We start from the raw sequence: 13,944 nt of genomic DNA, 5'->3' as shown, positions 1-13,944 counted from the left end.
TTAATTATTTGGAAATCCAAACACAAGCACTGACAGCCCTTTAAATGTCTTTAGTTTTGGCCACACTTGAAGGCATACAGAGAGGGGAGACGCAATAATCATTTAAACATAGGAATAACGGCGCATTTGTGCACTAAAGAATAAAAAGAAGAGTGCTTGAGAGAAAAGTTTACTATCTCACTTCTGCAACTCTAGTCAATCCCTGTATGAAGTGGGTTGGATTGTCGGTTCGGAAAGTTACAGAAACTCTAAGACGCAGCTCTAACTTTGGAAAGGTGTGGAGGGAGCAGGTTTTCCTGGCTGTTCTCAGCATCCAACAAGCACTTTAGAAGGCGTATACTGGCCCCTTAATTTGCTATTAACATAATATAATCCCACCATTTTCCTCATATCGTTATCTCATCCTACCTGAAAGAACGCCCATAGCTGTCTCGACTCTTCAAGCTCAGTGCGTCTTTTAGCTGCCAGTTGTTTCAGCTCCTCCAGACAGGAGGAGACATGATTGACACGGTTACAGATAACTTGCGGGTCACATGGTTGGTAACCTGGGAGACAACAAAATGAGGTTAATAACGTGAAAAAATACAGCACTTCATTCAGTGTACTCTGAGCTGGACTACCTCGAAAACAATAAAGAAAAAACATGCACAGTGTACTGAGATCACCTTACTGATATCAAGTTCCAAAAATCTATTTTCCACTTGTCTCAAGGTCAAATACATCTTCACTTAACTAAATGAAATCAATATCATTGGATCATTGCTTCCTCCTTGTTTCATTTAGTCTATGACAAATAACAAGTACTACAGAAAAGTCTAGAAAAGTTCAGAGACATTTGTTGCCTCTTCATTACAATCTAATGACTCTTATATTTTACTATTATATCCCAATATTATTCTGGACACCGTACAGTACGATGCAAACCAAACCAACAAAGAATGAGTTCAGTCACTCTCAGACACAGTCTCAACAGAAATTGAGCATTATGAGCTTTTACAAAGGTTACATTTTAATATTGTATTGTTATCAATACCCACATTGGTATTTGTATCAAAATATGTGTCAAATCTAATAACTGTTTTCTAAATGTTCTGATTAATGGCCTTGAGTTCATTAGTATTCTGCATCTTGTAGTCAAATGACTGTATATTTATGGCAAACTTTGCAAAATGGAAATCTCAGCGTATATTGCAAATTTTCATGCACCAAAGATTATTCCTTTAAGGTGATTCAAACCAGTAAAGTTAAAGACAGATAACATGAAATGCGTCACTAGTGCTATAGATAATAAACAAGATCCGTGTGTGTGTCTATACCCTCTATAGTGGTGAATTTGAGTGCAGCGGTGTTGAGTGTCTCGACCCTCTCAGCCTGCACTGTAATGTCGGCTTCCTGCAGGCTGTGTTTCTGCAGCAGGTCGTCTACCTCCAGAAGATGCTTCCCGAAGTCCTTCGACAGCAGCTGGACCTGTGAGAGAGCAGGAGATGTAGGGAGGGGAAGACGAGAGAGGCGAAGGGATGACAGAGGACATTTGTGATGCCGTTGTACATCTGAATAACTTTATATCTTTCTAACTCTTACGTACCCTGCCCTCTTTCTCCATCTCCACTCTTTAATAGTCTTATTTAGTCTTTATTTAACTACTGAATATACAGGTGAAGTGTCATTCTCGTTCTCTCTCTCACACAGCCTGTAGTACCTGTGTGTCCTCCATCCAGTCGATCATGTAGACCATGTCCTGAAAAGTCTTCTGCAGGGCCAGGTTCTTCTCCAGCCGGGTCCTCCTCCCAGCCACCAGCTCCTTCAGCAGACTCCACTGGCCCAGGATGTTCTCCTTTCGTGCCGAGATACGCCGGATGTCGTAGTATCCTTCTGCCTCCATCTCTGCAGCGAGCTCCACCACCACGCCGATTCGCTCTTCATATGAGGCTATGTCCGCCTCGATGGCCTCGTGTTTCTTCATTGCCGCCTCAACTGCTGGTAGGTCATAGCCAAAATTGTCCTTTAGGCAGAGAGAAGAAAAAAAGGTGTTTGTGATTTAAGGTGTGCAGCCGAGGCAAAGAAAGTGGGGAGACAAAGGGGGTAGGAGTGAAAGAAGACTAATACAATAAAGATTAACCAGTGAAAAAAATATGACGACCAAAGTACTATGACTTTCAAGCATCCAGCTGTAAACATATGCCTGTATTTCCTATAGAACAGAATATAACTGTACATTGATTGTCTTGGTTTTGATATCTCTAAATATCTGCATCTGTCATTGAAAATCCCATATCCGTCGACCACTACTTCAGACACTTGACACATGTTCAGGTGAGTGGATCGTGAGTGAGAGGAATTTGGGGCTACTCACAGAGGAGATCTATGAGGAGACACTGTGAAAACCTACCATTCTCCATTATAGTTGTACAGGATTAAATCTTCCACATCACACGTGTAAGTTGCATACAGGACCACAGCTGGCTTCCAGACTAGTTGTGATGAGTGAGGTGAGCACATGAGAAACTTTCTCCCTTCAACAGATTAATGTGCTAACCGTCTTCTAGTGCATCATTCTGCACAGTGAAGGTCAAACATCCAAATGAAGGGATAATAAGCAAAACTAATGTAGTTCTAACTAAAACAAAAATGTGTATGCCATCTTTTTCTTCCACACAGTCAAAAGAGGTACCCCCTGGCTTATTCGCAATTATGTCTTCACTGTAAGAAGCATGTTTATATTGCAGCTGCATGCTAGATGAGTTAAAGTAGGGGGAATAAATTCCCACACTGACAGTGATGTATCCTGCCCCCCCTCCCCGAGATCCTTACCTGTGATACAAGTCTCTGGTTCTCATTGAGCCAGGCTTGTCTCATGGTGGTTTTGTGGTCAAAGCGCTGAGCTAGCAGCTCCAGCTTCTCCTGACGAATCAGCTCCTTACGCAGAGCCACGCCCCTCTCGTGTTCCGCCTTCTCCAGCCTCTCCCAGGCCTGGAAGGAAAATGACAAAGAGAAAAGTTAGTAATAGAACAAAGCCAAAGCCATGGGAAATATGACAACAAGGGGTCAATGTGAGGTGAAAGTGTGGAAGAGCGATGGTGACTGAAAAAGGTAAAAGGTGAAATACTGATGGATGTGTTACCTTGTTGATGTCTGAGATGAGCTTCCCATCATGAGGCACATAGGGTTTCTGGTTGTTGGCTCTGAGTTTGCTTTGGATTGTGAAGAGAAGGACCTCAAGATTCCCCTTCTCCTGAAACCTGAGCGAGAAACAGAAAGCCTTTGTTAGTGATCCTGTTCCATAATGTGGCCTCTTTTATTTCAACAGTCCCAGCCAGTGTAGGACATACTGAAAGTACTTCAAACTATGTTCAAAGAAAAACTTTAAAAAAAAACAAGGTCAAAGGAAACACTCAAGCTGCAGACAGACGTTGGTGAGGCTTTCAGCGTCTTCATCAAGGACACTCGCAGCATGAATGCTTGCTGATGGGGAGGTCTGAGGACTCCCGGTAAAGGGCGATTTCTCTGATCACTCTGCTACCCTGCTGTCCACTGTCATGGCCATTCATCACTCTGGGGGGAGTCTACTATATAAACACATGGTGGTTTATTACTGCTGTGAACCAATATGGTGGCATTTTCTGTGCAGAGCCCCCGGATAAAAAAATAATAATTTTCTTTTATATAAAAACATTTAAGACCTTGATTTATGGTGTCAAATATGTGATTTGAATTCCAAGTGTGTAAATGGGCTCTTGTATGAATTTCTGAGGGAAACTTATTTATCCAGAGAAGCATTTCATCTATGGCTGGAGGAATTGTTTTTATTATTTATTTTTTATCAATTATTAATGAATCAACTGTTATGTCTATTAGGTGTCTATAAATACTGAAAAAGTACAATTATAATCTCCCAAAGTCCAAGGTGATGTCTGCAAATGTCTTGTTTTGCCTGACCAACAGTCCAAACCCTTAAGACATTCAGGTTTTTATTATATATGACAAAGAAAAACTGCTCATCCTCACATTGGAGAGGCTGGAACCTGAGAATTTATCATTGTTGTCAGTGTACTCCCAGTGCCTGTGGGGCCTTGAGTGTAGTACTGGGGCTGATGGTAATGCTGATCCTGATGATGCTGGACAAAAGGCTCAAGACTCAGTGGCTCGTTATTCCAGCACATTTAACGCATGTTCAGATGCACAAACAGCAAGACTCGATCAACTTCCTCCTTTCACTCCTAATGAGTTAGTTTCATTGATAATTGTTTCACCTGACACATACAAAAACAGACAAGAAGCTGATCAGGATAGGGCAACCCTCACTTTCAGAGATCACACAGACCATATCAACCTTAGCAGTAGGCACACAAACTACTGGCACTGTGTCACCTTAATTACACTACATTAGTAGATCTATCTGAATGGTTGACAATCACAAAGTTGCTGCTGCTACATATACTATATTTGAAAAAAGAATGTAAATTTAGAACAATATGTGAGAATATGTAAACTATGCATTGTGTAATAAACACCAATTATTTTAGGATTTAGCTAGATGTTTTAGCTACATATGCATTGCTCTCAGCTAATGCTAACCTACTATAAGACTAACTACAAGTCACATTAATTCACTGTTGTCAGCTACACATATATACAGCAATCCTATTCTGCGGGTAGGACAGAAAGTAAAGATACAATCATAAACATATTATTTTGAATGTTAATAGCTTTCAAATATGTTTTTGTGAGTATTTTCCATCAATGCCACTATAAAGGCTAGTTTTCACATACTTATATTGTTGTTAAATTATTAAAACAACGTAACGTAAAGAGCTACAAATTATGATTATTTCATTATGTATTAATATACCAGTAGATTGGTTCGGTGGGTTTTTCATTAATCAAATCATTGAGAAAAGCAGCATTTGAGAAGCTAGAAATGATTCCTTTATTATTGTTGTACTAGATAAATGTTCTACGAATCGGACCCACGATTAATTGACTAATGTTTCAGCACTACATAACATAATGAAATGCAACATCAAAGCAGCAGCAGCGTCTGTTTGTAGCTACAATTGCAGCTTCTTGAACCATAATCAGTCAGCATATGCATGAATTCCTATTTGTATGCATGAGTCGGCATACATATGTTTGTGTGTGCTTAAATGATTAAAAAAATGCAACTAAAATGTCAAGATACCATTTTAAAAAATTCACAAAACGTACTTGATGGGTTTCTCTATGGTGCAGTAGGTTGTGAAGGCCTGTAGCTGCTGCTGAACTCCGGTCAACGAGTTGGCAAACTTCTGGTTACTGATGACCGCGATGGTCTTTTCTATCCAGTCCAACAGGTCTGACGCCAGAGCCTCATAGCGGTTGATGATCTTCTCTGCCTCAATACAATTGTCCAGTACCTGAGTGAGACAGACGGGAAGAGGTTGGGAGCAGATTCAGAGAGGAAGAATGGGATTAAGAAAAAAGCAGAAAGCGGACATGATGGATACACATTTTGATGAATTGTTACTTTGTTTAAGTGTCTATGTATGTACTTGTGTTACCTTTCCAACCCTCTTGCCCTCCACAATAAGAGCCTTCATCTTGGAGAAGTAGTGGTAGTAGGAGACCACATAGGTGATGATGGACTTTTCGTCTGGGTTCTCTGTGTTCACATCTGCACCGGAGGGAGCACACACATCATTCACCTGCTTGACTTTAGGTAGAGCTCCACAGCCACTTTTATGACACTATTATGGATATTGTTGTATGACTGGCATTAACCCAGAACCAGTAAAACATTCTCACCTTCAGGGTCCAGGAGTTTGGTCAGGCCCAGGTGCTGCTCAGCGATGTTGAAGGCTTGCTGGAGGTTGTGGGTTGCATTGGACCGCGTCAACTTGTGGAACTCTATTAGGTCAGGTCTGCAGGGCACAAGATGATGACATGTCATTTTTGTATGGCTCTAATACTGAAATTGAACATCAGACAAACTTGCTGTACGTCTGTTTACCGAAATGCCCGTGTATGTATTTTCTTTTTGTTGTTCCATTTGTTTTTGGTCATGTTTTTACACCAAAATACTATTAAAACTGAAAAAACAACTTCTGGTGTAAATTAAAAAAAACTTATTCAAACAAAGCATTCCCACTATTTTATATCTGCTGTTGTCATCGTGTACAACTTTCCAATTTTAAACATGGCAGTATGGTGTGTGAAAAGCACTACTTACCTGTGTCTGTGTATGAGGGCGTTAAAGGCGAGGCCGTCTCTCCAGCAGGTGGTAAAATTCTGGATGTTGACCTCAGAGTACCTGGAGCATGGACAGATCTTTTGTAACTTTTAATGTAAACCAAGGAGCACTAACATATTAACATACCAAATTGGTGCATTTAAATCATCAAGATATTCACAGTTTCCTGTATTTTCATTGCACTGCTCACCCTGCGGTCTTCATCTGGCACCAGAGCAGTAGGGCATCCTTGGCAGAGCGGGTTTCTCTGTTGTCCTCTGTCTCTATTTTGATCACCTGGATCTGAACAAGAACACAGCAGAGCAACAATTCAGGGTTTGTAGGAGAGACATTGTGGAACAGACCCTACACCTTCTGTCTCACAGAACAGATGTACAGTTTTAAGCACTGCACTGCTTTGTTTTTGGGAACATACATTCACATTTTAGGCATTTACCTGCCCCTTACTTAAGACTATATATACTAGTGTTTAACAGTGTAACTGAGGGTATTTCCTAGGAATCCCTTCCTATTGACTGTGTAGTACACTATACTGATCAGCCATTTCATGTTAGTGTCAAACTTTTTGGTTTAAGAATGTAAGCACTATATAGAGACCTTAAAATTCCCACATTGGAGGGAAAACGCAGTGTCCATGAACAATACACTCCCACAATGCAATTTGTTTCAATTTACATCTGACTGCAGAGTGATCTAGAGTCTATAGGGAGCAGTGAATGAGTGAATGAAGGAGTGATTGTGGACACAGACTGACTGACAGAGCTTGACATTTGCAAGCTAGCTAGCAAAGTGAGCTTACTTATTAGCTACTCGTAGTCAAGCTCCCATCCCGAGTCAGATCATTTGTATTCATTATATGGCTATAATTAATTGGCTATAATTATGCAGCATAATTGATCAAAGTGTTAAACTTCAGTCCCGTCCACAAAGGCTCTGAGTGGCTTTCTCCAACCGAGGAGACAGCCATGACAGCAACACCAGCCCTATTTGAACCACCTGTGAAAAAGCTGAGATCTAGGCAGCAACTCAGAGGTCTGGAACCAGTCTAGAGCAAAGGTCAGAGTCACATTGCCCCGACAGTATTCCCGAACCCTCACCACAATGCAATGAGAACTGAGGATCTCAGTGCAGGGAAGAGCAGAGCCATCACAACGCCTGATGATAGGTGACAGTGACAGCCATTCAACCAATCACATCACAGTGACATGATCCAAGGTAATTGGGGACGTGACACCCTGGAATCAGCTGCTACCCATGTTGTTAGGTACAACAGCGCACACACACACACAGTCTTGCAAATAAAAACACACACACATAACGCTTATGCATGAACACAAACGCACAAATGGGACTACACTAAAATGACTGTCTCTTTATCCAGAGAGAATATCACACTGGATGTTATTTCAGCAGCAGCGGCATCCTGACTGATATATAAACAGCACATGAACTACTGTAAAGATCTGATCTGGTGTGTCTGCGCTAACTCTTGTTATTGTTCTTTCTCTGCTGTCAAACTAAAAAGAGTAAAAAACAGACAACATTGTAATGCTAAAGAGAGTGTGCCAGATAAACCCACAGGAAATGCATCAAATATTAAACACCTCATCGATACTCACAATCTACATCTTAACAATGCCACAAGAGTGCGATATTGTACATTCAGTAAAAACCTGAATCGATATTTTTGGTCAAACCTGCAGTGAGGCTACATCAATGTGTCTCGATTCAAACTCGTTGTAAACAGCAAGTGAGCTGGCACTATGTTAGGTAAGCAAACGAACACACTGCACACAACACAAGGACATTCAGCCAACCATATACAACACAATAACTGAAGACACTGCAAATAATAACAGTCTGTTATTATTTGCGTATGGTTCTGTAAATACGTATGGATTACCTCTTCCTCTTTCTGTCAATCCTCTCCCTTCTTTCCCCCCTCTCTCTCTCTCCCTCTCCCTCTCTCTTTCTCTCTCCCTCTCTCTCTGCCTCGCTCTCTCTTTCTGCCTGTGTGCAGCTACTGCAGTGGTTTGGCCCTACCTGCTGACTGGACAAAGCAAACTCTCACTTTCACCAGAGAGGAAAGGGGGAAAGAGGTGGAGATGGAGAAAGACAACGTGCAAGAGGGAAAGATAACTCTGACAACATAAATCTCATCCAAGCCTGGACAATACTCCATCCTGCTGAGTCTGAGCACTTAAATCTTTGGTTAAATAAAGTTATCGACCTAATAAACACGTCTCTCAATTAAAAATCAAGCCTCAGCCTCTGTTACTTTCATAATTATGGACTAAAAAATGGCAAAAATCCTTGTCTGGATCACTAGCAAACATAACATGTTCTGTGCACTGTTCTTTACTGTGAGACAGAAGGAAACATCTTCTAATTAAACAGGATTAAAACTACTGTGACTTTAGTTTCATGTTTAATTCATGCCTTTATTACACTACCTTCACATTAGCTGCATATACAAATATGTTTACCACTGCTAGTTTGAAACATTACCAAAATAAATCTGATTAATACATCTAAATTTGATGTTTTTGTGTGCTGTGCTGTTTCTACATGGTCCCTTGATATTGTGTGTATTTTATTTTAATTTTAGATCATTGTTTTGTCCCTTTACCTCACATTACCTGCCTGTTTAAATAATGCTAAATAGAGCAGGTGTTCTTCAGGTAACAGTAGGAATGGCGGTAGCCTAAAGGAGTATAACGGCAGCTTGTGACCGGAGACAAATCATAAGGATAGCAGGAAAGAGTGATTTTTATTTTGACCTAGTTTTAACCTCTGTTTATGATCAGAAATTTGACTGAGCACACATCACTGATGGTGAACAATGACTGAAGGTCACAGTTAGGCCCCACCCATTGCTTATTTACCACACCACTGCTTGTTGTTTCCCATTAGCCAACCATCATTTCCCCCATCCTCACTTCTTTCATAATTAGTGTCTCTTTCTCACACACACACAAACACACACACACACACACACACACACAGCACATGCAAAATTGAAGAGGCCATCGACTGGTGGCTCTTGGTAACGGGTGAGTGGGATGACAGCCAAGCTCACAGTAAATGGTGGCAAAGCTAGTAGTCAGCTAACACTACTGTAGTCTAAACTGTATAGTTACAGCTGCTTACTCAAAACACAACAGGCTTAACTTAATTTACTATTAGACATGCTACCATGCCTATTACTTTCTGTAGAATGGCTGTACTACAGCTATCAAATAATTTTACTAACTCTAAATCTAAACTGTGTCTACTTAACTAAGTATCTAACCTAAACCTGCCTTTAACATACTTTGGTACAATACTATTTTGGGTCTATGCAAGGTGTGACCTTGAGAGATTTCCCCTTGCATAGACTTAGGACCACAAACTCAACACATGTCAATAATGCACATCATTAACTAGTTTTCAACATATTCATTCATCACTCAGTTGAATCAGCCATATTGCACAGAACATCCACTCCCTTTGCCTCACGAGCCTGGCTTGCAGAGGGTCGCTCCACATACTACAATGTCTGTTAAATGTGCTTTGTGGTAGGGAGCCAGGCCTAGCATGACAATACTGAGTCCCAGGAGACAGCTTCTATGCGACTGTGCACCGTGAATTTTACAGAAGGGTCTGAATAATGCTAAACAAGCATTTTGTGCCAAAGCCACGCTGTAGCACTGAAGCGTAATAAAGAGGAGCCGTGGGCTTCTGCTGTACTTACATGGCAGGAACTGATCCTGTATCACTGCTGCTAATGCCTGGAAACCTTGTGTGTATGTGTGTGTGTGTGTGTGTGTGAGAAAATTTTTGTAGTAGTATGTGCATGTCAGGATCTGAGTATATAGGTGCATGTGTGTGACTATATATGGACTGATGGAGTGTGTATGTAAGCCAGTGAGTGCAGTGTGTGTGTCCTTGTTGAAGAGCAGACTGGAAGGCGACTGCTACCTCTAGGCCACTGAGCCCTGAGTGACATTCAGGCTTTATCCACCAAACACTGCTGTCGCTGTCGCACACTGATGATGCAGCAGCTGTGACAGCCTCCCTCAAACAGAATCGCTGGAAGCTCATCCCAAATGAAACCACTGCTGATTACAGCATCCTTGTGCTTCAGTAAGTAGCATGAGAAGATGTGCCAGCAACTCACAGAGAAGCTCCCACGGGAAGAATCAAATATTTGAAAGTCAGTCAATAATTTAGCTTTCTGTCTAGTGTACCTGCATTGGCTAAAAACACTCATGTGATACTGCTGATATCAGACCACGACCAAGTTATAATCCCCTTTTCATGAAATCAAACCCCATTTTTGATACTACCTATGGTCGACATTTTATCAAAAACTTTCATGTATTTATATTCTGTAACTAACTAACACTTTTTTCAAATTACCTTTACACATGAGGGACTCACAGGAAACAATATAGCATGTAATCCAGATTTCACTCTCCTGGTGCTACATCAGAGCAGCAAGTTACTGCTGATGCATACTGAACATTTCTTTCTGCTAACTGCTTCACATTAAGTGTTCAACTGGCAAAACATGGGGTTGCTTTTATTGTGGAGCAGTCACAAGAAACTCAATGTATTTGTCACAAAGGTTATCATCTGCTAACCAAAAAAATACATGGTCGGTTTCAGCATTTTTTTGCCAGAGGATCAGTTTGAAATATTACAGGAACCAATGCAACAACGACCAACCACAGTGAGTGTTAGATAAAGAGGCTAGACAAATCAGACTCTGACTTTACTGTGTCCTGCTGTTGTGTGAAAAACTACTTGTGTTGTTTGCAGCATGAAATGAGATTTCAGTTGCAATTATTTTTGACTGACTACAACAACACAAGTTTGTTTGGTTGCACTGTAAACGGATACACCAGCTGCTCCCGTGTTGTATTTCTGACAAAGTAGCTTCTCAAGAATTGTGTTTACTCTAGTATTAAACTGCACTTGTTGTAACCAAATCAACCAGGACCATTAATTATTATAACAATTACTAAAATCAGAGTTACCTCAATGTCAATACTGAAAACTTACAACAAAAGTCATGTCTACCACTTGAGAAAACCAAAATAGTTTTTTGCTCAATGGCAAAAAAACGTTAACCCTTGGCCAGATCTAATACTCTCCCAAGCCTGGCAACTACATCGCTGAACTGTGATAAAATGTACAATCCAATAATATTAACAATACCAAAGTGTTTACCTGGAAGCGTAGGATAATGGTCCACATAAGGCCCAGCGTGAGGCGGTGATTTCCATCCACAATGTCATGGGAACCAACGTTTTCCAGGTGAACCCTCTGTTCTTTAAGGAACTGGAGGGCTTTGTCAACGTTCTCCAGGCAGTGGATCCGCATTCGACCCCGTGTAGGCCTCGGCTGGGGGAAGACACAGACATTAATTACTACCTTTGATATCAAAACACTTGTTATTAAAGCACTAAATGCAGCATCATTTAGCATTAACAGAGAAAATATAACACAGAAATATAATAACCAAGATAACTTTTGGTAAATCATTTGCAGCCAACAGTTTGGATTTGATATAAATGTAAAAATAGGACTAGCTTTGACAATCTCTAGAAACAAAACAATGAAAGATTTAGGGACAAATAATTTCCCACATTTAAGTGAAGCTAAGAAGAAAACAAATGGACAAACAGTACATCCAGTTCCACTTTGTACATTACTGCAGAAAACTGTGCTCCATAGAAATGATTTCCTAAGAAAAGAATCACAAAAAAGGTAACAGTAAAATACGAATCTTTCCATTGAAGCAATGGCTAATGTTAAAATATCTGTTTAGTGAGTTAGCTAAATAACACGGCTAATAGTATATATTAATCTACTGATGTTAGAGAGGCTGCATACAGCACCTTTAACACTTCACATCCTATAACGGATAAATCACGAGAGACTACAAAACTGATACGAAGCCGGTTATAATGTGCCATTATGTGCGAGTGTGTTCCCACCAGCAGCTCTCCACTGAGGACCTCCAGCAGTCTGGTGAGCATGTATCCATCCCTCAGGTCGTTGTAGAGGTCAGATATGCGACAGGACACTCTGGACAGATGGGAGTTGACCCACTTGGTAAAAGTCTTCTTCTGCACCGCATCTCGTTCATCTGAGGGAAATAAAAGAACTTTACATCAAAGGCAAAAGAGAAATAGAAGAACAATATAAATACAATTCTTATCCTAAATCGCATTAGCTAACACTAGCGTTAATCATATTATACTTGTGAGATGCTTTACCAGATGAGACTTTTTTAAATTATGAAACCTGTATTCAGCGTTTTGGGGGACGTGGGATTTGATTAGCAATTTAGCTTAAGCTTTACCAAAACTTTAATACTAATAATGTTTTATACTATTAATACTAGAGTTAGAGCATTGGTTGGGTTGAATTTAAATTTTTAGAAAATATTTTTGGGGACTTTATGCCTTTCTTAGATAGGACAGCTAAAGATAGATAGGAAAGGGGTCGAAGTTGAACCCATGGCTGTTGCAGCAAGGACTCAGTCTTGGTACATGGGGCACCAGCTCCACCAGGTGAGCTACCACAGTGCCCTGTTTATTTGTGTTTTTTTACATCAATACTCACAAAGCAAACCTTAGTCATGATAAAAATGTTATAAAAGAAGAACATTTCTAATACTAAAATTCAAAACAGCAAGAATCGACACCACGTCTTTGATGTAGGTGTATTTATACCCTTGCTGATGGGTGTGTTTATAGTGTGTGTTTGTAGTGTGCGTGTGTGTCTATATGGGTGTGAGTAAGCATGTGTGCCGATTTGTGTGTGACCTCTGACCTGCCAGGGCCTTGATGCGGGAGCACTCGAACAGCTTGGAGCTGGTACACTCCGTCTCCCAGAACCCAGAGCCGATTGGTCGGTTGTTGTTGTTGAGCTGGCGCTGGGCTTCCGCGTTGTCCAGGTCTGGGGAGGCATTAGCCATTGCGCCCAACACCCTGCAACACACACAAATGAAGGATTTGTCTGCGTGAATTGACACAATACACACATGCACATGTATTTAAAGACATTTACACATTTACTGTACATACACACACACTTATATATGCAAAGGACAGTGAGAAAGGCAGTGGGGACAGGTGCCATTGTTGCTTTTGTGTTCTTGTCCTCTGTCACCATCAAACACATCACCACAAGTAAAACACATTTCACACTTTATAATTAAACTCTGGCTGACTTCACACACCTCATCTGACACCTTTTAACCCTTATTTTGCCAAACAGATTCACTAAAATAAATTCTGATTCACAATTCACAGTGAGGGGAAACTATGAAACAGTCGCTGGTAGCAGTGGTGGTTGTGGTGGTTGTGATGATGGTTGTGGTTGTGGTGATGGTGGTGGTATTTTAATTAGTTCTGTTGTTGAGTGTTGAAATGACTTGCAGCAACTACTCTTGAGTCCATAAATAACAGTTCCTTGCCATTCATGAATGATGCAGCACCTGTCCTTGGTATCAGAGCATTTTACAAAAGAGCAGCTCAAAATAAAATCTCTCTGATGCTTCAAAGGACGATGGGAGACGGAAAGTAAAAATTATCTGGCTCTCTCTCTCCTGTCTCTCCCATTGACAGCTGAAAACCAGAGGATAAAAATAACTTTATAAACTTCAGCAGGAGATCACACAACACAGAAATGGAACGTTCAAAGCTATCTATCTATCTATCTAT

The 13,944-nt window shown here is 40.7% G+C and overlaps 1 protein-coding gene across 1 annotated transcript in view; it reads right to left on the bottom strand.

Moving 5' to 3' along the window:
- LOC118341387 (spectrin beta chain, non-erythrocytic 2-like) overlaps positions 1-13,196 on the bottom strand; it is a 57,760-nt gene extending 44,564 nt beyond the window's left edge. Inside the window, exons 1-13 of the mRNA XM_035679633.1 lie at positions 13,052-13,196; positions 12,211-12,362; positions 11,441-11,614; positions 6,417-6,508; positions 6,206-6,286; positions 5,782-5,897; positions 5,538-5,650; positions 5,206-5,393; positions 3,122-3,239; positions 2,812-2,970; positions 1,700-2,002; positions 1,317-1,467; positions 409-545 (exon numbers count right to left, since the gene is read on the bottom strand). Of these exons, the coding sequence (XP_035535526.1) occupies positions 409-545; positions 1,317-1,467; positions 1,700-2,002; positions 2,812-2,970; positions 3,122-3,239; positions 5,206-5,393; positions 5,538-5,650; positions 5,782-5,897; positions 6,206-6,286; positions 6,417-6,508; positions 11,441-11,614; positions 12,211-12,362; positions 13,052-13,196 (1,929 nt within the window). The remainder of the gene's footprint in view (positions 1-408; positions 546-1,316; positions 1,468-1,699; positions 2,003-2,811; positions 2,971-3,121; positions 3,240-5,205; positions 5,394-5,537; positions 5,651-5,781; positions 5,898-6,205; positions 6,287-6,416; positions 6,509-11,440; positions 11,615-12,210; positions 12,363-13,051) is intronic.
- Between the last annotated feature and the right edge of the window lie 748 nt (positions 13,197-13,944).

Source organism: Morone saxatilis, unplaced genomic scaffold (assembly GCF_004916995.1).
Source record: "Morone saxatilis isolate NCDOM2014 unplaced genomic scaffold, NCSU_SB_2.0 Contig8, whole genome shotgun sequence".
NCBI lineage: Eukaryota > Metazoa > Chordata > Actinopteri > Moronidae > Morone > Morone saxatilis.
This window is presented reverse-complemented; position numbering and strand designations above follow the sequence as displayed.